Source organism: Malus domestica, chromosome 09 (assembly GCF_042453785.1).
Source record: "Malus domestica chromosome 09, GDT2T_hap1".
In the NCBI taxonomy this organism is placed as follows: Eukaryota; Viridiplantae; Streptophyta; class Magnoliopsida; order Rosales; family Rosaceae; genus Malus; species Malus domestica.
In genome coordinates, this window is record NC_091669.1 from 16,636,672 (window position 1) to 16,664,208 (window position 27,537).

Genomic DNA, 27,537 nt, shown 5'->3' on the forward strand with positions numbered 1-27,537 from the left:
CGCAAAGGGCCCACATGATTCCTTCCTTTCCCTCCCCATGATCCTCTCTTTCTTATTTTCTAGAAAGCAATACTTTCTCTATCTCTCACAACACTTTCATCTCTTTCCCTCTCTACACTTTCAAGTCTCTTTCAAACCACCCTTTCCGAGGGCTTTTCACACAAACAAACCACGCAACAACAACATCAACATCCCCACCATCATCTTAGTGAACTCAGATTCAAACGAGAACTCTCTAAACCCTCCCAAACTTGCTGCATAGTGCTTGTACTGTTCACTGAGTTTTCCGACGAGTTTCCACGTTCTCCGGTGAAGGTAAGCCTTGAATCTTATCCAAAAATTGTAGATCGTGTCTTGGTGTATGTTTGGAAGTAGTTTCGAGAAGTTTTGTTGATGTTTAGACGTAGGAATCTCATAAGGAAAGCTTCCCTAGCAAGCATCACCACTTTCGAGGCAATTTTTGGCTAAACTACGACGAGTTAGTGTCGTGCAAAGTACCATTTTCTTCGTCTCGTTGAATACTATAACTTTTGTTTTTGAATCACTTGATTTGGTTGAGTATCGAAGAAGTTATGGGCGTTTGAAGTTCTACCCAAAAACAAACTAACCTGACCCGATAACCCTTAAACCCAGACCCAAACCCAAGTTGAAACCCGACCCAACCTTACTGCCCAACCCATATATCTTTGGGCCAAGCTTCTAAGCCCAGGCCTAAGCCCAAAACCCCAAGCCCAAACCCAGTCGAAGCCCAGATCCCAGTCGGCGCGTGGAGCACACGTGCCTCCATGGGAGGTATTATGCTCCACCGCCGTCCCCGGCAGCGCCAGCGACTTTTTCGGCCAACTTTTTGACAACCTAAATCGGCACGTGCGACTTCACATGGCCGTCAAAGCAGCCACCCCGTGGCGGCACATGGGGGGTACCCGAGGTCCCCTTTATGTTTTTTGATTTCCTGAATCCGTTTATGATGTCCATTTTTCGAAATTCAATCGTTATGATAAAGTTTTATTAATTGGACCCTTTATGTGCTTAGGTGCATTTATTAGCGGCGTTTCCGTCCTTCTTAATTTGCACAGCTCTTCGACGACGGAGTATCTGTGAGTGGACCCTTTAAAAATGCATGATTTTACTATTAGAAATGCATACATGAAAAACATGATTTATGGATACGTTTTATGAAACGTTTATGAGTAAATTGGTTTCACGCTTTACGAATTATCATGCTTTATCGACTTTTCGTTCTTCATGGTATATATGATTGATGACTATATACTATGAACATGATTTATGATATGATGTTTGAGCTACTGAGCTCCGTTGAGATATACATACTTATACTTTGGAAAGATTATGTTCAATGATTTTTGTGCTTATGTAGTGGTTACTCATATGTCCTGCATACGGGAAAATGTCTTGCCTACGAGCGAATGATTTGCCTAGTAGTGAATGTCCTGCCTACAAGCGTATGTCCTACCAACAGGCGAATGTCCTGCCTATGGGCGTATATCTTGTCTACGAGGCCATCCCGATGTCCCTTGGACATCGGGATCGGGGCTTGTTAGGTTGGCTGTGCAAGCTGGGAAGGGAAAGTTAGCATTAAATGCCTGACTTGTTGGGCTTAACATGCATTTAATGCAAGAACCTAGTTTAGTCCTAACTAAAGGAGTTGGCTTGCTAGGGAAATGGGTAAACTAGGCTAATTCTCTCTCAATGAGGCCTGTGTAAGATACAAAGGGTATGGGCTTGGATCATTGGGCTCCTAAGCAGCCCAAAGTCTTCCATGACCCTGATTTCACGTAGGCTCGATAATCTTCCGTAACCATCCACACCACAATCCACTTGACAAGCCCTAAATATGTGACTTGGGCTTAGCATGGCAATGACTAGCATGAGAAGCATGGCGTGATGAATAGGTATAAGCATGACGTGCGTATCCGGCTTAATTATCGTGGCATGGCATGTTTGTAAATATATTCCTCGTCAATCCCGTGCCTTGGCATGTATTTAGGCTTGAATGTAAGTTTTGCGTGACAATTGGGCCTTGAGACTCTTTGGATTGGTGTGTGACATTTTTAAGCCTTAACACTCACTTTCGCAACGTTTTGGCACGTAGTTGCTAGAAGAACTGAGACAAATATACAACCGTCTCAACCACATCGTGGTCCAAGTAGGGCCGAATTCCAATCAGAAAGAGCCATTGCAGTAAGACATGATAATCATGGCTCTTCAAACTCGACAATGTCCTAGCGTTCGAAGCTTCACTGCTACCTAAAACTTTCTTACAAGTTCCTCTATAATGTTGTTGTGACACTAAAATCTTAATAAAATAATTGAGCTGCGTAGCCGACAGTGTTTTAAAAAACTCACCCCAAGGCGCGCTTAGGCGGCCTTGGAGGTGGGTGAGGAAAATCGCCTCTGTTTTGTGGGAGTGGGCAAAAATTTGCCTAGGCTTCGTCGGGGGCGCCTGGGTGGCCGGGGCGTGCCTGAGGCATTCAATGGGCGTCCGCTTTTTCTTTTTGGAGTTGCCCATATCTGAAATTTTCTGATCAGGGGGTCGTTTGTCTAAAGAAGATGAAGAAGTTGCAGTCTTCCAACGAAGAAGATGAAGTCGCGAGCGCCTTTTTTTTCCTTTTTTAATATTTTTTTCTTTTTAAGTTTAAAATGACCTTACTTTGTTGACATTTATTTTCCCACCATCTTCCTTTATGTTCACTTTTTGTTTTTTATATTATTTTTTTCTCAAATTCAAAATAGATAAGCATCTTTTAGTTTTAGTTTTTTTTTTTTTTAATTTTTTTTTAAGATAAAGAAGCATATTTTTCTGGATATTCTGCCAGCAGGAAAAAAAAAGATAAACATCAGTTTTTTATTTTTTATTTTTTTTAACGTTATATTATTTAAAAGGAAAACTAATGAAAATAGCTTGAAAACTTTGAGTCTTAATGATAAGGACAAAATAAAAGGTAAAGTGAATAGTACCAGATTTGACTTTTTAGTGTAAAAATGTGATTTTTCGTTAAAGTGAACAATACTGCGAGCTTTTTGTTAAAATTCCCTTATTTAAAAGATACATTATCTTATCCTTTTTTTTTTTAAGACTACATACCTTATTCAAATATTCCACTCTATTTGTTTGACTGTTGATTAATTTGATTGCTTGGTTAAACTTGTTTGTGATGTGAGTTCAATTTGTTTGTGACATGTGCACTTTTGAATAACAATGAATATTTATTTTACAAAGTATTATATTTTTATATATTATATATAATTGTGTATAATATATATTAATCAAATTTAGGTCTCATGAGACCTCACGTCTTAAGGCTTTCGCCTAGGAGAGGCTATTTATGAGACGCCTCGTCCACGCCTCCGCCTTTTAAAACATTGGTATCCGAGTACTATTATCTTTTAAAATTAAACTCTATTGAATTTCCACAGTACAATTTTATTCCTAGTTCTCAAAAACTAGATGACAGAAGTCCCCAGATACTGTTACACAACAGTTCATGTTTGACAAATTTTCTAAATACACCGGAATACGCATACATACTCCGACACTCAGAACCGTTCAGTCCAACTCTTGGACCGGATCTAACTGGCATATTCCGGTGTATTGTATCCAGACCAAGTTACCACCACTAGATTTGAGAATCTCTTCTACGATCAATATCCTCCCAAAGCATCCATATCAGGGACACGGCTAGGAGGTTTCTTCTGATCTGGATTGTCCACCACGGCAGCCTCCGTTGTCGTCAATAGCAACGAGACGCTGCAATAGAGGACACATACTGGTTTGAGATACAAGAACACCGCATGATTAAAGCTTTTTATTTATCACAAAACCGACTACTGATTTCACCTGGCAGCGTCTACCAAGGCGGTTCTGATGACTTTTAGAGGATCTATGATTCCAGCCTTCACCATGTCAACATATTCGCCTATTCACAAGCACAGTGATTAAGTGACGGGGATAACAGCAGAGAACGTTTAGAACAGCCAAAAATACGGAAAAAATGCGTACACTGAAACTTTGATAAGCTACCACCAAAAAACATAAAGAAAAATAAAAACGAAGGCGAGTATTGGAAGCTGGAAGTTATTTTCTGATGAGTACTGTCATGGATGTATAACATATTTAAAATTTTATCCACCTCTAATTGGGAGGAAAGTGTTTAAGAGCACCTCAACTTAGCCAACTAAAGCTTGAATCCTCCATATTACTCAATTGAACCAAATAAGAACGTTATCAACATACTTTGTAGGCCAATACAGCTCAATCACAGTGAATAAATGTCATAAAGTTAGCAAAAACATTAGTTTAGAAATAAATGAAAACAAAAAGGAGGAATAAAACAAACCTTTGGCAGCATCGTAACCCATTTTAAGATCATCTTGTTCCAACAATTTACCAATAACAAGTGCACCATCAAAACCAGCATTCGAAACTATAGTGAACGTGGGCGCCTGTTTAAAGTAAACGATGATACACGAGGTCATTAAAACAACCTAAAATAAGCCCCCAAAAAAATTAATGCCAAGTGATATAGTCGATCAGTAAACCTTAAGAGCATTCTGGATTATTTGTACTCCTCTTCTTTGGTCTTCATTTTGCATGTGAAGGTTCTCCAAAGATTTTGTAGCATACAAGAGAGCAACACCGCCCCCTAAATATAACAATCATATGGTTTTATTCTGCTGGGATATATGAGAATATATTTAACCAACAAACTGCGAAAATCAACCAACCTGGCACTATTCCCTCTTCCACGGCTGCTCTTGTAGCATTCAAAGCATCGGTTACCCTATCTTTCCTCTCCCCAACCTCTGCCTCGCTGACCCCTCCAACCTGTTAAGAAAAAGATATACTAGCGTGTGAGAGCATAAAACACACGAGTGCAATTCATAAAGGTGAAAACTTACCTTGAAGACGGCAACTCCACCAGATAGCTTTGATAGCCGCTCCTGTGCTTTCTCCTTGTCAAACATGGCATCACTCTTGTCCATTGCTGTTCTCAACTGTAAAAAAAATATATGCGATGTTTAGACTGCTCAAAAACCTTTGATGGAGCTTCACTAATTTATGGGTCGACATTATCAATAATAGAGTTAAGCAGCTCCCCAAAATAGCACAACTTAACACATTCAATATTTTTATTGACGATTTCAGAATGTATAATACAAGAAACATGGGCTTTTTGCAAAGAAAAAGCTTGAATAACAAATCTGGAAAATCTTCATATGATTAACATATCAAAAGATGTTTGACCGACAACATTACAAAGCAGAATCTATGTGATTCAGATATACCTCCTCACATCTTTCTTCAATCAGCTTCTTATCCCCTCCTCCATGTAGAATGATTGTGTCGTCAAGAGAGACAGTCACCTGTTAAAAATTTGGTCATGATGTGCAAGACATACAAGTGAAGCATGACAAGAGGTGAGGTGAATGCAAACCTTTTTTGCATAGCCAAGCGTTTCATATTTGACTTTGTCAAGAGTCAAACCACGATCTTCACTGACAACCTGCATAACGAGTACATAAATACACTATTACAACCAACAAGTCAATGTTTATATAATTTAACGTTTTGAATACTTTATTACCTCTCCCCCAGTAAAAACGGCGAGATCATCTAAACTAGCTCTCCTGTTTTCCCCAAAACCGGGAGCTTTGATGGCACAAACCTGCATATTCCACTAGTTACAATTGTGCATGTTGACATGAAAAGGTATACAATTTGTGTTAAAACATCATGCTGATAAGAAAAACTCAAATAGTTATGTCCAACTGCAACAGTACAAAAGAAATGTCTATGTACATCTGGATACATCTAATTACCTAACCAATTGATAATTGAAATTGAAAATAAGAACACGCATACTTCATGTATTATCCAAAACATGATGAACTTTGTACGGGAAGTCTAAGGCATACCTTAACTCCAGCATGATGTTTGTTGAGTATAAGCATAGCAAGTGGATCACCTTCGACATCCTCGGCCACAATAAGAAGTGGTCTATTTTTCTGTTTAAAATTGGATACAAGGAGGAATAAGAGATGACGATCTTTATCTACAAATTTCAAATGATTATTCGCTTACCGTTGTGGATAAAAGGTAAACAATCAGAAAATGGAAACTTACATTTACTGCCAGCTCTAGTATTTTCACAAGTGAATTCAGGTCTGAAATTTTCTTCTCACAAATGAGGATCAGTGCATTTTCCAGTTCCTGCAGCATAAAAATTATGGTTTCCCAATTGCAGGTCAAATCAAATTATGGGTGAAGACGGAAGAAGAAAGCATATACTGTCTATGAAATTCACATTGAGTAACCCTAACACTATGAGATAAACCTCCAACTCAATAAAGATGGCAACCCATAAATAAAGGGACTATGAGACCGGGACCATACATTAATTACAGGAATAATAGGATAAAGGTTGAGATGTTTGCAGCTTCTCTGGTGCTCAGGGGAATGAAAAGATAATTTACTTTCGAAAGAATAAACAGACATGTGATGATGTTGTACTATGATTAGGAGCTAACCATTACATGAAGTAGAGTTACAAAGATTTAAACTTACACATTTCTGAGTCTTTGGGTCGGTGATAAAATAAGGAGAAATATAACCTCTGCCTAGCTTCATCCCTTCCACCACTTCCAATTCATTATCCAAAGTGTTCCCATCCTACGAAAATAAGCAAATTAGAGGAACAGCCTAACAAACACTTAACACGTTTGTCAAACAAAATAATTATGTTATTATAAATAAAATAAAAATAAAAAGATGCTCACAGCAACAGTAATGACTCCTTCCTTCCCAACTTTTTCCATTGCTTTTGCTATCAGTTCTCCAATCTCTTGTTCACCATTTGCAGAAATAGTTGCAACCTAATTCATAACATATTCAAACACAAATGTCCAATGAAAAGATTCAGTGCAACTTATTTATCATATCAAAACTAGTCACATCAATGAACAAACATGCATAAGAACACTGAAAACCATCCACCTATGTATTAACTGGTATTCAATAGAAAAACAATTAAGATCCTCAGCATGCCTCAAAAGTTCACTCTGCCCTCATAATGCTATGGACTGTTGGAAAGAAACATCGTACGAGAGAAAATGTGGGCAAGAAGACTAGATAAAGAACACTACTTTCACAAACTTATAGGAAGAAGATTCAATCAATTACGAAAACAAAGAGGTTTATGAAGTATATCCCATTTATTGCCTGCCCTCAATTCAGAATAGTAAGGTCTATAAAGTATGACTTAGCAATTCAACATTTTTTATCCAAGAACCCACATCACCTGTGTAATCTCATCCGGTGTGCTTATCATCAATGCTCTGCTTTTCAGATCGGTAACAACAGCATCAACTGCCGCATTGATACCAATGCGCAAATCCATTGCATTTACCCCAGCAGCTATTGACTTGCAACCTTCTATGAGAATTGCCTGGGTCAGGACAGTTGCACAAGTCGTACCTGCAATCAGATGGTTAACACCATGCCATGAAGTTGAGGGATTTTCAAAATGGAAGCAACATTTGTTCTTCAAAGTCAATAATTTAGAACATGTATCGAGGCTTTCAATTGAGAAATAAGTACCATCTCCTGCAGCAGTATTAGTAGCTTTAGCAACCTGTTTCACAAGATCTGCACCCACATTCTTGTACTTCCCCTTGAAACTAATGCTTTTTGCAACAGTAACCCCATCCTTGGTGACCTGAGGATCCTTATGAGTGTTCTCAATAATCACATAGCGACCCTAAATCAATCAGCCAGCAAGAAATAGAAGATAAAACCTTAGTGAGTGTACCATTTCGTTCACTTTTATTGAAACAAATCAAAGGCACATGTAGGACTAAAGGGATTCCAAATCAACGTTTCGCTACTTTGAGATTTTCGTTCCCACCGTTGCTCCTTGTACTTGCAACTTATATACTAGTAAAGAAATTTCTTATACATTGAGGTCTGCTGGTAGACATTCTAGTAATGAAGTATGACAACATAACCACACAAAAAATTTAAGAATCATAATCCAATACCTTTGGTCCCATTGTAACTTTGACAGCCTCGGCAACCTCAGAGACACCTTGCAACAAAGCGGCACGAGCCCCAACCCCGAAACTGATATCTTTTGCCACATAATTCCTATTGCTTATAACCCTACTGCCCACCTTTCCAATTCATAACATCATCCAACAAAAACAAAAAGTTTATGAACATCAATTAACAAAGCCTTCTAGAACAGTACAGTAAATAAAGAAAACGTCAAAATTTTGAATTCTTTCATTTTGATTCGCTCCATTCAATTAATGACCAAATGATACGTTTGGTTGCTAAGAAAATGCAGGAAAAGAAGAAATCAAACTGAAGTTATAAACTTTGTGGCCAAATTTCATAACCCAGAAACCAAAAGTATAGCATGAACACTAAAAATGCAACATTTTTTCTCAGCAAACTTTCCCAGCAACCAAACGGTGTTTTAAGAAAAAGAAAGAAATGAAAAGCAAACGATACGAAACGGAGAAGGAATGGAAAATTGAAATCTTGTGAGAAAATAAAAGAGAATGGGGTGCAGGTACCAGTTTCCTGGAAGTAGAGGAAGCGACGGAGGAAGCTAATTTTGAAGCTATTCGATACATGGTCGGAAGGAACTGCACTTCTGCAGAGAAACTGAGTTGAGTAAGGGGTTCTTCAGTCTCTTTGGGTTTGAAAGTGAGGGGATTTAGTAGGGTTTTAGCCTTTTAGGATGATGAGTCAATATGGGTTTGGGCTGGTCATTGAGCTTTGTAACCCTTTTTTCAAAGGAGTATTTGGCCTTTAGGAAAGAATAAAATTACAAAGAAAACCTACCAGCCAGCTAAAATTATAAGCCATGCCATTTTGTTTACAGTCTAGAGGTATTCTTCTTCGGTTGTAGGTGAGAGATTTTAGGTTCGATTCTCACCAAAAGTGAATTTGAATCACATTATTATGGCTAGCCTAGTGTGACGCTTAACCCACTCATTTACTCCCTCAATGTAAATAATATTGTTTGTTAAAAAAAAAAATATTATAAGTCTCATTACTACGCTAATATCTTTTCTCTCTCTTTTTTTTTAATATAAACAATATTATCTACACTATGGGTGGGGGAATGAGCTAAGCTGGCAATAGGCTGGCCACGTAATAATTTGGTTCGAATTTGTCTTTAACGAGAAATGAACCTAAGATCTTTCACTTACAAGTGAAAAGTGAAGAGAATTGTCACTAGATGGTAGTAGTAAGTGAAGAGAAATAATTTGGTTCAAACATATGATGTTATATGTCACTGCGCTCGCCTTAATAGCAAGATTTGTAACCATACACCATTAGTGGAGAAGCGTTACCCCACGTTCGCAAATTCATTCACTACAAAATTAGACCTCAGATAGATATGATGAAACGAGATGGCCTGGAATCTACAAGCAAGCTTGTGGATGTTATACACTAGGGTGCTCAAACACTAGGGGTTGGTAATGGTCCCGTTAAACACAAAGGGACCTTGAGCAGTCTCCCTCCACTGAGTAAATGAACCCTTTAAAAGAGCCGCTTGAAGACCATCAACTAAGACTTGCTCTTCTGCAACAAGAATATTTGAAATATTTGATTTGTCCATCCTCCGCGGAGTAATTGCAGGGAATACCACTTGAACTAGAACCACAAATGCAGAAATTAGCTTGGTGAGAAGTAAACAACTGAACCATTAAAATTCAGCTTCACCTTGTGTCCGTCTGGAGGCCTCCAACTAACGAGGACAAGTATTTTCTGAGATAATTTAAAACCAAATGCCACTTAGTACTACGGTTTAGTGATATTCATCTTTACCTGTAAGTGAGAGGTTTTAGGTTCGATTCTCGTGTAAAGGCGAATTTGAACCACATTATTACTATTCCATTGTGAGGCTTAACTCACTCTTCCACCCCCTTAGAGTAGATAATATTGTTTGTTAAAAAAAAAACAAAAGCTAAATAACATTGTTCTATCGCCATTTCCTTAAATGTAGGTACAATTTAATTTACTAATGGGGTTTTTTTTCTTCAAGCGAGTGTTACCTCATGCAAGAAGAGATTAGAAATGCACTTCGCATTACAAAAATATAAAAAAGAATCTAAAAAATTATTACTTAAATTTAAAGGACTGGTTGTAAGTCTAATGAGAGATGCACACTTGTTTAGCACGTGCATGATAGATTGAGATCATTAGAGTTTATGTATAACAATACTTGTTGGTTATTAAAGAATGTATAAAAACTAAAATATAACCTAAAGAAGTCCCGGTGCAATTGGTGTTAACCATTCTGATATGGATGCTTTGGATATTAGTGATAAGGGTTATCAAATTGATCACTTTGATAAGGATTACATGATTGGAAGTATCCTTATCAAAGACCACTGTTTACATTATAAATAAAGGGTCCCTACTCTCGCACAATACGCGCAAACAGAAATATCAAGCCTCACTGATTGACAGTGCATACAGATAGTGTTGAGAGGAGAATAACCTTTATTTTCTGCTACTATGACTTCACAAGGTTAGTGGTTAATTGGATATGTTGAGTTCTTTTGTTTCTGCTATATTTAAACTTACATTTGGTATCAGAGCTATCGCATATCTCTTTAACCTTATGTCAAAAGCATGAAGACCAAATCTTGTGCATGTTACAAATTGACAATGGATTAATAAGAATGGTTTGATGTGTATCAGCTAAAGCTTTTCACACATTAAAACTATGCCTTAATCTTGTCATCAATATTTGCATTTAATGTTAATAACTGAATGATGATTATCTAGAGAAAATTGTTGCTCAGGTTCTGAATATTAAATGGCATAATATTCGTACATTCTTGATTGAATAAAAAACCATGTTATCTAAATCACAAAGACTTGTTAATATGGCTACAGAATATCCAATCTTGATTACGAAAGTATTATGATTAAGTTCTTCGTTCACAGTCTTCTTCAATCCAAAGAGTTGAAGGTTGTGACATGGTTTTGGGGTATAAAGATTAATCATGCATGTGTTGTGATTCAGTGATGAACCCTAGCTCCATGAGTCTCAACACGGTGGAACCACTTAGTAGAATGAACTACAAAAATTAGAAGCAGGACTTGGAGATTGTGTTGGGAGTCATGGATATGGATGTTGCATTGAGAACAGATGAGCCTCCCATGCCAGCTGAAGGATGCTCTTCGAACCAAAGGTCCAAGTATGAGAAGTGGCAAAAATCCAACAAGATCTCTCTCATGATCATTAAGAGATCCATGACTCATGTCATGCATGATGGATTTCCAGAGGCCACGAATGCTAATGAGTTCTTGAAATTAATTGAATAGAAGTACAAAGAGTTTGATGAAACCGAGACAGACAACTTAATGAATTCACTCACAACTTTGAGGTATGATGGCATTGAAAGTGTACGTGAGTATATTCTGAATTTGATTGATATTGCTAGGAAGTTGAAGGCTTTGGAGGTACCTATATCTAAAACCTTTTTAGTGCTTGTCGATGCTGCCAAAAGATACAATGCCAAAAATGCTCCTTCTCCCCCTAAGAGGACTTTCAAACCTAATAACCTATCGGTTTTCAAATGCTCTTTTTGTAAAAAGTTTGGTCACATGAAGATAAAGTGCCCTAAGTATAAGGCGTGGCTATCAAAACAAGGAGCCAAGAAAGGTAAAAATATTTTTGCTTGTTTTGCAAATAATTTAATTGATATGCCTAGTGATGCTTGGTGGCTTGACTCTGACTCTTCTGTTCATGGTACGAACTCATTGTCGGACTTCATAACAAATAGAATTCCAACTAAAGATGAAGTCAAAGTGTCTGTTGGCAATGGAAGAAGAGTTGAAGTCAAGGTTATAGGCACCGTTAGGCTTAAGTTTGATTTTGGTTTTTATTTAGATTTGGAAAATGTCGTTTATTTACCTTCTATGAAAAGGAAGTTAGTTTTAGTTTCAAGACTAGTATTATTGGGTTTTTATTTTACTATAAATAAGATTGGCTTCAACGTTTTTTATAATTCTTCCCATGTTTGCACTGGTTCACTAGTTGATGGGATGTTTAAGTTTAAATTAAAACTTGATCAAATTGTTTTAAATGTGGAAGACCAAAAATTTATGCCACAACAATCTTCAAATTTTGGAATAAAAGGCTTTGTCACATTTCAAAAGGAAGAATGGAAATTTTGGTTAAAAATGAAATCTTGCTTTCGTTAAACTTTGAAGATTTTGATTTGTGTGTGGAGTGTGTCAAAGGAAAATTAACCAAGTCTAGAAAAGAGGGATCAACTAGTAGTAATCAAATTTTGGAAATTATTCATACGGATATTTGTGGTCATTTTCCAACAAAAACCATTGAAGGAAACAAGTATTTTATCACCTTCATTGACGATTGTTCTAGGTTTTGTTATGTATACTTAATTTCTGAAAAATCTATGGCACTTGAGTATTTTAAAATTTATAAAAATGAAGTTGAAAACCAATTAGAAAGGAAAATAAAGATTGTAAGGTCCGATAGGGGAGGGAAATACTATGGCAGGTAGGCATCTAGGGCCCTTTGCCATTATTACAAAATAACGGGATTGTTGCCTAATATACTACCCTAGGAACCCCTGAGCAAAATGGGGTAGCGGAGAGAAGAAATAGGACATTACTTGATATGGTGAGAAGTATGATATGCAAGGTAAACTTGCCAGAATTTCTATGGAGCAAGGCTTTGAAAACTGCAAGTTATGTCCTCAATAGAGTTCCTACAAAATTAGTGGAAGGAACACTGTTTGAATTGTGGGCAGGGAGGAAGCCCAGTTTGAACCATCTCCACGTCTGGGGATGCAAGGCAAAGGTGAAGATTTACAACCCAAATGCCAAGAAGCTAGATGCCAAAACCATAAGTTGTTATTTTGTGGGGTATGTAGATAGATCAAATGGGGATCGCTTTTATTGTCCTAATCACAGTAGCAAGATTGTTGAGACTGGAAGGGCCATATTCTTCAAGCATTTACAAGAAGAAGATCCTGGAATATATTTGAAGGGTTTTATTCTCGAAGAGATAGCCACCAATAAAACTAATGTTGAGAAACTTGGACCACAAACAATAATGATCGACATCAGTGGGCAAGCAGAAGAAGAAAGAGACATTGATGATCATGAAGCAGTAATTACAAGTGAAGTGGAAGAATTTCAAAATGAACATGTTCAAGATGATGTTGTAGCAAATAATTCTGATGGAGGCATAAATGGGAATAAGCAGCAGCCCGTTCAAACCTTAATCCTAGCGCAGCATGTTGACATTGCTTTGAGAAAGTCTACTAGGGTAAGAAAGCCTACTATTCTCAGTGATTTTGTATACTTGGCTGATTGTGAAGAAAATTTATCAGAGTTTAATGACCTTACTACCTTCAAGGATGCAATCTCGAGAGACAACTCAGACAAGTGGATTGAAGCCATGAAAAATGAACTCAATTTGATGTATGACAATGGTGTATGGGAATTTGTGGAACCTTTTGAGGGTGTTAAACCAATAGGTTAAAAATGGGTGTTTAAGATGAAGAGACTCCAATGGTAATATCAAAAGGTACAAACCGAGATTAGTGGCGAAAAGATTTACTCAAAAGAAGGGTGTGGATTATAAAGAGACTTTTAGTCCAGTATCAACTAAGGATGCTTTTAGAGTGATAATGGCTATGGTAGCACATTTCAATTTGTTTTTGCATCAAATGGATGTTAAAACGGCTTTCTTCAATGGTGATTTGGAGGAGGACATATATATGAAACAACCATAAGGGTTTCAAGAAAAGGGGAAAGAGCACTTGGTATGTAAGCTTAAGAAATCCATATATGGATTAAAACAAGCGTCATGACAATGGTATTTGAAGTTTCACCGTGTAGTTAAAGAACATCGTTTTATGGAAAATCCATTTGATGCTTGTATTTATTTAAAGACCAGTGGGAGCAATTTTGTAATCTTGGTGCTTTACGTTGATGTTTTTTTGCTTACTACCAACACTCTTAGCATGTTGGATGACACAAAGTGTTTCATGAAAATGAGCTTTGAGATGAAGGATTTAGGTGAAGCAAGGTATGTGTTGGGAATTGAAATCAAGAGCGACAGACAAATGAGCTTGCTTAGATTGTCACAAAAAGGATATATAGAGAAGGTTATGAAGAGATTCAACATGTTGGCTTGCATCACTACTGAGTTACCTATTTCAAAGGGTGATAAGTTAAATACAGAGTAGTGTCCAAAGAATGATTTGAAAAAGATGCAATGAAAGATAAACCATATGCATCATTAGTAGGAAGTCTAATGTATGCATAGGTTTGTACAAGACTAGACCTTGCATTTACAATAAGTGTTTTGGGAAGATTTCAGTCCAACGCTGGAGAAGCACGTTGGAATTCTGGGAAGAAGAGGTTTTAAGATATTTACAGAAGATAAAGTCCCATATGTTAGTTTACAGGAAGACTAATCATTTGGGGCTTGAAGGGTATAGTGATTCAGATTTTACAAGGTGTTCGGATGACTTAAAATCAACCTTTGGATATGTTTTCATGATGGCTGCAGGAGCTGTTTCATGTGATAGGAGCATATTTATGCGCCTTAGTTAGCTAGTTCTTATGCATTTTCGTTAAGTTTTCTTAGTTTAAGTAGTCTTTTAAGCTAGTTTCATGTGTTTTCAGGTTTTAAGGGCATATTACATAAAAAGATGCAATTTGGAGCTTTTTGGAGCAAAAGTGATCTTAGAGTGAATAGCACATGCTTGGAACAAAAGGTTTGACGAAATTGAAGATTTGAAGATTTGAGGATTCCTAGTCCATGAAGGAATCCTAGTCCACGAAGGATTCCTAATCAACGAGGGATTCCTAGTTGAAGATGGATTCCTAGAAGAATGAAGATTCCTACTCAAACAAGGTTTCCTACTTGAAGTAGGAAAGTTAAGCCTAAAAGTTTCTACTTTGGGTTGATCTTTCCTAAACCTAGATGGCCTTGAGTTTCAGCAACATTAGAAGGTTCCTAAGCGTTGGAAGACACAAAGAAGGGTTTTAGAATATTTCCTCATCCTTGCCGTGGGTTAGGGCTTATTTCCTCTTGGTTTTGGGCTTTCTAGAAGCCCTATCCTTAATTCCTAAATCCATGCCGCACCTAGCCCTTGTTAGAATCTGTTTTCCTTGCCTTGCAAGGCTTTCTAGAAGCCTTATCTTAGCCTATCCATATCTGCCGCACCTTGTGGACTTTTTCCTTCTCTAATTTTGATTTCTAGGCCTATTTCCTGATGGATTTGGGTTATCCAAGTCCATATATGATTTACCTAGGGTTTTAAGTGCCTATATATATTCATAATCAACCCTTGGCCGAATTCACCACCTCCCATATTCATAAATCACGCCAGAAACTCATTTACCCTCTCTGCCGCAACCCTCACTCACCATACTCCATATTTTCTGACCCTAAACACCTTGCCGCACCCCCCATCAATCCTAAACCGTTCCATACCATTCCCTACCCATTCTCCCATACAAATACCACCCAAACCCTGCTCTTAGACCAAGTGTCGCAGCAAGGAGGAAGGAAGACTCGTGGATGCACCAGCTGTCCAAGTTGGATCATCTATGTGTTTTCTTTCTTTGGATTTTAATGTCTAAATTTATGTATCTTTGCTTTGCGAGTATGCGGAACTAAACCCCCCTTGGCTAGGGGGGGATTCGAAACCATGTTTATGTCTGCTATATGATTTGATTACTTCTAATTGCGTTTCATAAGTTGTGAATTCAATTTGCTTATCTACAAGAATTAAAACTGATTTGTGTATGTTGGTTGAGAGTGCACGCTTGATTTTCATGCATAAGTTTGATGCTAGGATATAAGGGAGTTTCACCTAATCGTTATAAACTTATATTCACAAGTAGTAAAGGTTGTTGATCACAATCGTGTTAAGTAAATTCTTGGCATAAGTTTCATGCGCTTTCATAGTAACAAGTGCCTCGCCAATGCTTATGATTTCCATAGAACTTAATGATCTTTGATTGTTTATCTATTATGCGCTTTCATGTAGGTAACTTTTAAGGAATAATTTGATTGTGATGCGCTATTTCCATTCAATTCAATGATTAAAGGGAAATCTGAAAGTTAATTTAAGCGTACCTAATTAACTTGGGGTGTTGGGAATTCATGGTTTATTGAGAAGCAATTGGAAATCGTTTTGTATGCAAGTATGACATGTGTGGAGAAGAACCCCTTAGCTAGCTTCCCATCCATTCACTTTTACCAAATTCGTTTTAGAATCTGTTCAATTTACAAAGTTTTGTTTTTGTTTTCAATTTTCGTCAAAACTCAATCCCCATTTATTTTGAAGTGTTAGATTAGTTAGAAATCAATTTAGTTTGTGTTTTTAAGTGTCTTGAGTCAAGTTATAACCTATTTTCGTCCAAATTGGTGTTTGTGTTCAAAACTGCCCAGATTGTGTTTTTAAGGCAGTTTTGAGTGTTTCTGGGCTGTTTTGAGTCTTTTGCTTTGTTTTGGTGTTTTATAGTTTAGTTTTGCATTTTTTGAGTCTAGTTTAGTGTTTAAACTTTGTTTTTACGTTTTGAGTCAGTTTTCAAGTGATTTAGCAATCCCTCCTAATCCCCGGCCTAGAACGATCCCTACTTACATATTTTGCTACAATTGATAAAAAGAGGGTTTAATTTGTGTGCTTATATATTTCGCATCATCATGGAGGAGTGTCAAGTAGGACACAGTGGCATCCTCCACGATGGTGGCTGAATACCTTTCCTATTGTGAAGCCGTAAATCAAGCGATTTGGTTAAAGAATTTCATCACTGGCTTTCGTGTAGTGGACTCAATTTCAAGACATGTGCAACTCTATTGTGACAACAACGCTACAATCTTTTTTCATAAAGAATAACAAAAGGTCCAATGAGACAAGAAACTTGGATGTCAAATTTATGGTTGCTCGTGAAAAGGTGATGGAAGGTTTGGTGAAAATTGATTATTTGGAAACAAGTTTGATGATTGCAAACCCATTAAACAAGGTTATCCCTGCTGTGGTGTTCAAGAAACATGTGAAGAAGATGGGATATTGGCTGATTTTGATATCGAAGAATAGTGGGAGTGAAGGTGAATGTTTTTATATTTTGTTCTCTGATTACAGTATTTTAGTTTTTCATATTACATGCATAAAGACTTTGTAGCTCAATTATCTTAGCTAATAAAGTATCATGCTGCTTAGTTGCAAACGTTTTCCCAGAAAAAATGCAGTTTTTAGCTATGATGTAGTACATTAAATTGTTATGAAAGAAAGCAACTTAAAGGCTTCAATTTGAAGCAATAAAGGAGGACTAGTATACTAGTCTTAAAGAATACCTTAATGGAAGATGTACTTGTTTGGGTCCAAAAACATTATTTTGGGCTGAAGGTAACAAATGGGTAAAGACTCTTGATCCGGCGGTCGTAAAGGGGATCATGGGCCGGCTGGGTACTGGGAGTTGTCTAGTTGTTTTTCGATTGAGTCCCTTTGTGATAAGGATTGATTTGGATAAAGATGAATCCTTAAAACCCCAGAAGTGTTAAAGCTAAAGGTACTAAGGAACAAGGAAATAATCTGGTTCTTTGTGGAGATGTGTTCAAAGTCCTAATTAAAGTAGGATTGGCCGAGTCTTAGATCAGGATGAGGAGTCCTAGTCCAGGTAAGGTTCTAACTCGGTTGAAAGTAGGTTCGCTTATATAAATACAGAGGATGAACACGCATTCAAGCCCTTCCAATTCAACTACCTTGCGTAAACCCTCGTTCTACGCGAAACCTCTCAACAACCTTGAGATTTTTATTTTCTTTTTCCGCCGACACATCTTCAGTTTGGATAAACAGCACTGTGAAGGCAACCGGCGAATACCTTCAGTTTGGATAAACATCATTGTTGCCGTAGAATCAGCCGACTGTGGAATACCTTCAGTTTGGATAAATAGCATTGCGTCGAGGCCGACTGGTTATCTATCCAAGTCTTAATCGAGAAGGATTTTCGAATCCTTATTGGCAGATGTCATCTCACTAGCCTTCTTGGCGAGGTGAGGTGTTACAAGTTACTGGGCTCGGCACATTGAACGCCGAGTTGTTTTATGATAAGATATTCGCAAGTGAGTTTTAGAGTTCGGCATTCTGACGGCCGAACTACATTCATCATCAAGACATACATCTCTTTTAAGTACTTGTGTTCGTATAGTCTGGTGTCGATTGGGCGTGCTTATATTCTTACGAATATAATCATTGTGACTGAATCCGGTGCCAACGATTTGTGAACTTCGCAGAACTAGCAACCTTATCTTCAGGCTCTAGAACCCGAAGGCCGAGACATGTTCTTTCCTCGATCACAGTTGTGAGATTCAGAAGTCAATAGCGCACCTAACGCAACATTAACAAATTTTACTCACCGGCCAAGTTTGGCTGACGAGTTGGCACTCCCCGCATACAACCGAATGACGTAGTTAGCTCATTAGTTATTCGGCATGCGCGCCACATAGGCTTGGTAGTTTTTAGGGTCAACATTTTGGCACACCTAGTGGGACCAAGTGCTAAAACTATGAAGTTCATGACCATCGAAACACGATCGGTTAAAAAGAAAACAATAATGGGAAAGTCAACGATTGATTTGCCAGTTCAGAATTCTGGACAAGAAGTGCGACATGCATGAAATCCTCTTGTTGATGTGACACCTGAGGCTGCAAGTGTGACACAACGAGAAAAAGAAGTTTGTCTTGGTACCCAGCCTCGGAACACAGAAGTCCCCAACAAAACCACAGGTGTTTTCATTAAAGGGATAGTAGAGGACTGCGACGAAGATGGTGATGAAAGGTCTGACCCTCAAACGAGATCGTTTATTCGAAGACGACTTGATGAGCAATCTCGACAGGTTGAACAGATAGTTATCCAAAAAATGAACAGTTTGCTCGAGGTAATACGAAGTAATGGTGATACACACACACCAAAAGTACTCGAATTATTAGTTAGCAGAGTTTTCGAATGGGGGCCTGATGATCAGTTCCGCCAGCTTCCACTCAAAAGTAATCCGCTACAGGTCGAAACAAGATATAATCGGCTCAAAACGATTGACTTTGAAAAAAGATGAGGATTAAGCAATGGATCAAACGGATTCGATCAGAAAGTGGAAGCAACGTCAATCGATATGATCGAGGTCCAAAGAATGATTGATTCGGCCTTGAAAAAAAGGCCAAAGTTCCAGAAATTCATCCATCCATACCCAACTTATATAGAAAAGTTTGAATATCCTAAAGGTTTCAAGATCCCAAATTTTAGCCTTTTTATTGGAGAATCGTCCCTGTTCTTGTTAGAACATGTAGCCCGGTTCACTACGCAATGCGGAAATGTCAATAGTGACTTCCATAAACTGCGACTATTCAACTTTTCGTTGACGGGCTCGGCATTCGCATGGTACATCAATCTCCCACCTAATTCCATCCAAAGTTGGGAGGAACTGGTCGAGAAATTCCACGAGCAGTTCTATCGGCCGGGGATGGAAATGTTAGTTTCTTCGTTGGCTAGGATGACTCAAACGTCTGATGAGTCACCAATGGATTACCTTACAAGGTTCAAATCGGCTAGGAATTGGTGTTGAGTCCCTCTACCCGAAGTCGAATTTGTTAGGCTTGCTTTGAATGGGCTAGATGTGGAGTACAAAAAGAAATTCCTGGGGGCAAACTTTTGAGATATGTACGAACTGGCCCAACATCTCAAGCAATATGATTATTTTCTCCAAGAGGAAAAGCTCTTGAAGTCCTCATCCCGGGGAACAATTTACAAAAATCCCACAATGAGCTATGCATCGGCCGAAGGCGAGGATCCCCAATATGTCAGTGTGGACGCGACCGAAATAGTGTTAGATAAACCGTACATTTGCAAGGCATTGGCTCACATTAACTCCAAGGATGTTAAAACCCTCTTGGTTTCTAAAGAGACGGTTAAAACATCAAAAGTTTACACTTTCAATATCACCAAGGCCGATGCAATCTTCGACCAATTACTAATGGCAAAGATCATCAAACTTCGGCCAGAACACAACATTTATAAGTCTAAAGAGTTGAAAGGAAAGACGTATTGCAAATACCATAATTCGAATAAGCATACCATAAACAACCGCGTTGTGTTTCGTGACATTATTCAAAGTTGGATCGATAAAGGCAAGCTAAAATTTCCTGAGAAAAAGATGAATGTCGACGTTGATCCTTTTCCTTTAGTGACAGTTGGCATGGTATATGCTTATTTTCCCAAAAACAAAGGAAAAGGGAATGTCGAGTTTATTCCAATACAACATGTCCCAAGCAGAACTATCGGCCGTGACTCAAGATTGATCTATTTTCAAATGAGCCACCTACAGAGTTTTTGGGACCAGCCATAGTCGAATCCATGTCAGACACCAGTGCAGAGGAAGCTGAGGGACCGATGGTTTTGTGTAGCCGTTGTAAAGCATGCGTCATCTGAACCGAGCCAAATGAGAAACTACATCAGGCTCCGACACCATGACAACCATTCAAGGTCGCGGCAACACCTTCAAAGAAACTCGGCAGAGGCTAGCGCTAGAAGGTGTTCGATAGGCTCAGCCCTCAAACACAAACAGACGACCCCTTTTTAGATAGACGGCGTCTTGATTTTGACGCGCCATTTTATAATGAGGACTATTACTCATGTAACTCTAGCAGCTTGAGTTCATAAGCGAATCAGAAAACCTTCAAGCCATCTGAGCCACGCGACCAACGTTGGTATAGTTACAATTCTCCTACTGGTGTGTATACTGCATTATCCAAATCTCAGAAACGTCGACGCCAGCGAATAGACTGCAGGCTCAACGGCAGGCAGCACAAGCCACTTCGGCTACCAAATGGTAGCTGAAGGAAGCAGCAGGAAGTGGAAATGATCAACAAACTACAGCAATCATCGCTGAATTACTTCAAGGGAAAAAGGTAATTGATCATGACTTCGAAACCACCATTAAGGAATCCGAGAAGCGAATCAAACTCCTCATTCGGCCCGGGGAGATGAAAGCTCGTTTTGAGCACTGTAAGGACAAAACCAAGCACCAGCAATGACCGAGCTCGAAGGTGATAACCAGAATGAAACAGGTTCAGTTGACACACCACAAGAGCATGTACCTGATGAGGCGAGAGATGATCAGGTCGAGGAAGCTCCAAAGCATGATACAGTACTCGATAACCCAGCAGACGATATGGAAATCAGCGTGGCTAATGTCCTACCTGCTGAATTTCAACCAACTACACCCCAACCAAATTCCTTGGATGTGGATGTGTTTGTTGAGGAAGCAACACAAGTTGATTTTCTAGCTACCGAAGAAGATGAGCAAACGAATAAAGCTGACAAACTTAAAACAGCTCTAGCCATACTGTTTCCCCTCTTTTCTTCAGTTAATCTTCAACATTTGAAGTCGTTGTATGTCACTACTCACATCGAAGGTTATCCAATCTCCAAAATCTTTATCGATTGTGGGGCTACAGTCAATATCATCCTAGTATCTGTTATGAAGGCACTACGACGGTCCAACGACAAACTCATCCCATTAGGAATAACCATGAGCAACTTCATCGGCGACAAGTCTCAAACCAAATGAGTGCTTCCTTTAGAGGTAAGAGTTACACGTCGTAATCACATGATCGCATTCTTTATCATCGACTCCAAGACCAAGTACAATGCATTGCTCGGTCGGGATTGGATCCATCAAACAAACTGCATTCCCTCTTCACTATATTAGGTTCTCATTTTTTAGGACGATAAATCTGTTATGGTGCATCTGGCCGACAATCAACCTTTTGAAACCAATATGATTTAAGCATGGTATTACGATGATCAGGTCGGCTATATTACCCTACAGGGTTTGAACGAGGAATGACAATCGACTCGAATTTCGGTACAGAAAGCAATTGAGGTAGGCGCTGAGACTATACATCAGGATTCGGCGAGGCTTAGATTGGCCGATCTAATCACAGATATTGATGTTTGAAGACTGCCAGGATAGACCACGGGCTACAGTTTCATCTACCATGGAACGACTGCTGGCCCATTGGTATGTTATCTCCAAACAACCAAATTCGGGCATCAACTTAGTCGAATTTTTGGTCGAATGAGACAACGGCCCAATGCTTTCACTAGACAAAGTTCAGGTTGCACCAGTCGAGCTCGACGATACTCAACCTCAAGTCAATGATCCTTTAGAGGAAATAAATGTTGGAACGGCCGAAGACCCACGCCCCTTATTCATTAGTACTTCGTTACCCCAACATGTATAAACTGAGCTTTGTAATTTTGCTTGAAGTTACCATGAGATGCCTGGATTAGATCGAAAGCTGGTTGAACATGAATTACACATCAAACCTGGGTGCAAACCATTCTGCCAAACACCTCGACAATTCTCCACCGAAGTACAACTCGACATAAAGGATGAACTCGTTCGACTTTTAAAAGCTGGGTTTATTCAGACAGCTCGATACGTCGAATGGTTGGCGAACATCTCCCAATTTTAAAGAAAAGTGGTGCCCTACATATCTATATTGATTTTCGCAAATTGAATCTGGCAACTCCTAAAGATGAATATCTAATGCCAATTTCAAATTTGTTAATCGATGCAGCAGCAAACCATGAGATCTTATCCTTTATGGATGGACATACTGGTTATAACCAGATTTTCATCACCGAGGCTGATGTTAATAAGATCGTTTTTCGTTGTCCTAGGGCACTCAGCACATACGAATGGGTCGTCATGCCATTCGACCTCAAGAACACCGGTGCCACATACCAACAAGCCATGAATACTATATTCCATGATTTGATTGGTACCACCGTCGAAGTCTACATTGACGATGTTGTAATCAAATCAGAGCGTCGGCAGACACATCTAGACAATCTCCGACAGGCTTTCCTGCGCATGCGCCAACACAACCTTAAAATGAATCCGGCCAAATGTGTTTTCGGCGTATCAATTGGCAATTTTTTAGGATTCCTTGTACATCATCGTGGCATTGAGGTGGACAAGAATAAGGCACGAGCAATCATCAATGCTCCAACCCCAACTACCAAGAAACAACTACAATCGTTGCTCGGCAAGATTAACTTTCTCCACCGATTCATTGCCAATTTGATGGGAAAATGAAAGTTTTCTCCACTCTTGAAACTTAAGGATATAGACACCTTCGAATGGCGTGTTGAATATCAAAAGGCGTTCACACAAATTAAGGTCTCCCTCATAACTCCACCCATCATGTTCCCACCGCGACGTGGCAGACCTCTCAAGCTATACATCTGCGTAGCCGATGAGTTAATCGGATGCCTTCTTGCACAAGACAATGATGCTGGGCGAGAACATGCCATTTTTTATCTTAGCCGAAATCTCAACCTATCAGAGATTAGTTATTCTGCTGTCGAGAAGCTTTGCCTAGCCTTATTTTTCGCTGCATCCAAACTCAGGCATTACATGCACCTGTCGGTCACTCTAGTCATTGCCTAGACCAATGTCATTCGTTACATGCTCACTCGACCGATAGTAAAAGGTCGAATTGGAAAATGGACAATGGCGTTATCTGAATTCAGTTTGCAATATGTGCCCCAGAAGCTGTCAAGGGCCAAACGTTGGCCGATTTCTTGGCCTAACATCCTTCAACATGTGATTTTAGGGGCAATGACATGGACATCAGTATAGTGCAAACACGTGACAATTACTGGACAATGTACTTTGATGGTTTTAGTACTTCCTTCTTGGCTGGTGTTGGGATCGTTATTCAATCCCCCAATCACAACCGCTGGTATTTTTCTCTCAAGCTCGAGTTTGAGTGCACGAATAATTAGGCCGAATACTAAGCCTTCATCATCGGCCTTGGTGTCCTTCACGATTTACAGGCAACTCGAGTCCTTATTCTCGGTGATTCGGAACTTGTAATTAACTAACTTAATGGGACTTTTCATTGCATGAGTTGTACTCTGGCGCTATATCATATGGTTGCCAACTATTTGGCTGAGTTTTTTGACAACGTTACCTTCAAACACATTTCATGGGTTCAAAACACCGACGCCGACAAATTAGCTCAAATAGCCTCTGGAGCACAACTCTTGGGGGGCAAACTAGGCCGAAAAATACCTATGACATGACAAGCATACCCGGCCTTGGTTAATCAGCAAGTTCTCTAACGTGAGTACGTGATCTTGACAATACCTATGACATGTCATTACCATTGTTGTTAAAGCGGAATGACCCTATAGAGGTTTACGCAGTCAAGGCGATGCCAGATGACTGGAGAAAGTCAATTATGTGGTATCTTGACAATCCCAATGGCAAACACGACTGCAAGACAAGGGTTCACGCCACGAATTATGTAATGTACCAAAATGAATTATATCAAAGGGGTGGGGACAATATATTATTGTTATGCCTTGGCCTTCAGAAGGCTGCTCAAGCAATCATAGAGGTCCATGAAGGAATTTGCGGGGCCCATCAATTTGGACGAAAGATGTGTTGGCTGCTTCAACAACACGGTTATTTCTAGCCGAGCATTCTAAAGGATTGTATCGAGTACACAAAGGGATGTGTACAATGTCAAATTCATGGGCCTATACAAAGAGTTTTGGCCGAATCACTCCATTCGGTCACCAAAAAATGGTCGTTCAGGGGATAGGCCATGGATGTAATCGGCAAAATTGCACCATCTTCTGGGTCAGTAAAGCATGTGTGGATACTTGTTGCAATGGATTACTTTACCAAATGGGTTGAAGCTAAATCATAGGTTGAGTTAACGTCTAAAGAAGTCTGTAATTTTGTAGAAGAAAAAATCATCACTAGATTCGACGTACCATAAGCAATCATAACAGATAATGGTACGATCTTTACATCCGGTAGGTTTCAGGAGTATACGACAAATCTAAAAATTTGACTCGAGCAGTCTACACCGTATTATCCACAGGCAAACGGACAGGCCAAAGCAAGTAATAAGGTTTTAATCGGTATTCTAGAGAAAATGGTAAAAGAAAGGCCTAGTATATGGCATTCAAAGTTAAACGAAGCGTTATGGGCTTATCGAACTTTACCCCGATCGGCCACTAGAACGACTTTATACGCGTTAACCTATGGCCACGATGCTATGTTACCAGTTGAGCTAAGTATAAACTCGTTGCAAGTGATTGAACAAAGTAGTTTGTTCAGTGTCGAGTACAGTCAGGCTATAAGACAAGAGTTAGAAGATTTGGAAGAAAATCGGTTTAATGCTTATAATTTATTGGTGGCATAGAAAAAGATTGCCAATCGAGCTTATAATCAGCAAGTCAGACAAAAAACACTCGGAAAAGGCGAGTTGGTTTGGCAAACTATGATGCCCGTAGGAATTAAAGACCCCAGGTTTGGCAAATGGTCGCCGAATTGGGAAGGAACGTTCATTGATCATAAAGTTCTTTGCAAGGGGGCATACCACTTTAAGGATCGAACTGGTTTAATTCACAAGTTGCCAATCAACAGGAAATTTTTAAAGAAATATTATCTAGTCACTTGGGAAATGCGAGAATAAAATATCATTTCATTGATTGTGCAAAGAGACGTACAAGGGAAGTTACAAAAGATTCCTAAAGACCAAAATCCTAAGGGGTCGAAGGAATGAAGGCTTCAAGAGCGGCCTTCAGTTTCAACCACCTTACTTCACCCATGGTGACTTCGGCTTGCCTCGTTTTTCTATTAAGCTAAAGTTGCTGGATCTGCCTTGTGCCAGCCGAGAAATCCGTTAGTCGAGCCTTATTTGCTTCAAAATTCTTTTCGAGGTCCGAAGTAACGGCCAACCATTACCATTGAAGTTTGGCAATTTGACATTGTAACTCAACGATTTGATGATCAAAGTCGGCCAACTGCATTTTCTTTGCTTTAATGGCCTCAACCTACGGTCGACTGGCTTTGTAAGCAGTCTTGGCAGCCTTTAAGTCATCTTCAGCCCAGAGAGCTCGTTCAAATGTAATAAAGAACTGCCGAGTTCGCTCCAGGATATCGGATAGGTGGACGACATTCTCGGTACTCAGCAGACCACCAGCTGCAAAAGCGTTCAAGCACTCTCCTATAGAGTCGAGGCCTTTGCATTGAAGGATTGGTGAAGCAGAGAGGGATAAAAATTCTTGCAACTTGGCGAGGGCATTGGATTCGACCTCGGTTGTCGAAGGCTCGGCCGACGTAGTAGATGATCTGGCTACTCCAGTAGTATTCAAAAGGAGAACGTCGAGCTCGGCTTTCTATGAAGGCTGAACATGAAAAGGTTTTAGGCTAAAGGAAAATCGCAAAGAATATAACAGAGAGAATTTACTTTAAACCTACCAGGAAGAGACTTCGGCCATGTCCTCTGGTATATTGCTCGAACCTAGAGAGCTTAATGGTCGAGCCCAGTATTTAAGACTGCTTCTCAATTCACGCAGCCGATAAAGGTTATCTACGTTCGACAGCCACTGAGGTGGCCAGGAAATATAGATAACACCCTTCGGCGTATAGAATTTTTGGTGAAATGAATAATCGGGCACCTGACATTTAATATTATTCTCGGTTCAAACTTCTTATAGTAAAATCAATGAAAGAAATGGATCGAGCTTTACAAAAGCCGAAGTAACTTCTTGAGGAGAAATGCCAAGGTCCTGATCTTGCTGATAGATTGGTGTCTCCGCCGTCGCTTCAGGCTCGACAAGGGGACTTTTTCCACGGTCGACTGTATGAGGATTGACCTGGTCAGTCGCCTCACCTACAGGTGAAAGATTGTTGGTAGGAAGTTTAATTAGTCGAGGGCGACTCGTTAGCAGAAGTTCTTCGTTGTCGTCGTCCTGAAATAAATTATTTAGGATTCAGAATCTAGTGGAAGGAAAAGTTACCAGCAACATAGTCATACCTCTTCCTCCAGAACAACAGTTGTTTTTGTTTTTGGATTCGGGGATAGAGTTTTCTCAGCCAAGGTGGCCATTTCCTTCAAGATAGCAACGGCAGACCCTGAAGCTGCGGGTTCCTCGACCACCTGATCAACGGTCGGCTCAACCATCACTTGTTCAACGAGACGAACCTCAGGAGCTTGACCAGTAGGGGGTTTCATTTGCATATCCATCGAGGCTCGAACGGCAGGAGCGCGATGTGACCCAGCGGTGGCTCCTGTGGTCTGGCTGAAGATGACATGAATCTTCCGTTCCCCTTTTCTCACCAACTTCGTGACACATCTTTTAGGAAGGGGAGCATCGCCAGCCGTTTCGGCCTCTGGGCGAGACCGTTTACTTGGTAAGATCGGTGAGGTGGTAGCAGTTTTCTTTAAAGAATGAGCAGGTTTTTTCTTAGCCACAACTGCGGCTGCCACGTACGTATGAATACCTGAAAAAGCTAAAATCAAATCAAAATGGAGTTTGAATAAACGACCAAAAGAGAACGTTAAACGAACACAAATATCTTGAGCTGTCTCTTTGGATTTTGGGGTAAGGGTTTTCTTCTCCCCC

The 27,537-nt window shown here is 39.4% G+C and overlaps 1 protein-coding gene across 1 annotated transcript; it reads right to left on the reverse strand.

The window, feature by feature from the left end:
* Positions 1-3,390: 3,390 nt before the first annotated feature.
* On the reverse strand, positions 3,391-8,793 carry LOC103453565 (chaperonin CPN60-like 2, mitochondrial). Its single transcript, XM_008393106.4, has 17 exons — positions 8,599-8,793; positions 8,059-8,190; positions 7,619-7,778; positions 7,320-7,495; positions 6,799-6,894; positions 6,587-6,691; positions 6,146-6,232; positions 5,938-6,027; positions 5,607-5,687; positions 5,457-5,525; positions 5,308-5,385; positions 4,921-5,016; positions 4,747-4,846; positions 4,561-4,664; positions 4,359-4,464; positions 3,860-3,938; positions 3,391-3,769 (listed from the first exon to the last, which is right to left on the reverse strand). Exons 1-17 carry the CDS (start codon positions 8,656-8,658, stop codon positions 3,664-3,666), a joined length of 1,725 nt encoding a protein of 574 aa, XP_008391328.1. The 5' UTR covers positions 8,659-8,793; the 3' UTR covers positions 3,391-3,663.
* Between the last annotated feature and the right edge of the window lie 18,744 nt (positions 8,794-27,537).

Excerpts from the sequence above, each read along its gene's own strand:
- LOC103453565 (XM_008393106.4), bottom strand. The coding sequence starts at position 8,658 with ATGTATCGAATAGCTTCAAAATTAGCTTCCTCCGTCGCTTCCTCTACT. Across the intron at positions 7,779-8,058 it reads AAGTTACAATGGGACCAAAG|GGTCGCTATGTGATTATTGA; the intron begins GTATTGGATTAT and ends TGATTGATTTAG. Across the intron at positions 6,895-7,319 it reads CACCGGATGAGATTACACAG|GTTGCAACTATTTCTGCAAA; the intron begins GTGATGTGGGTT and ends GTTATGAATTAG.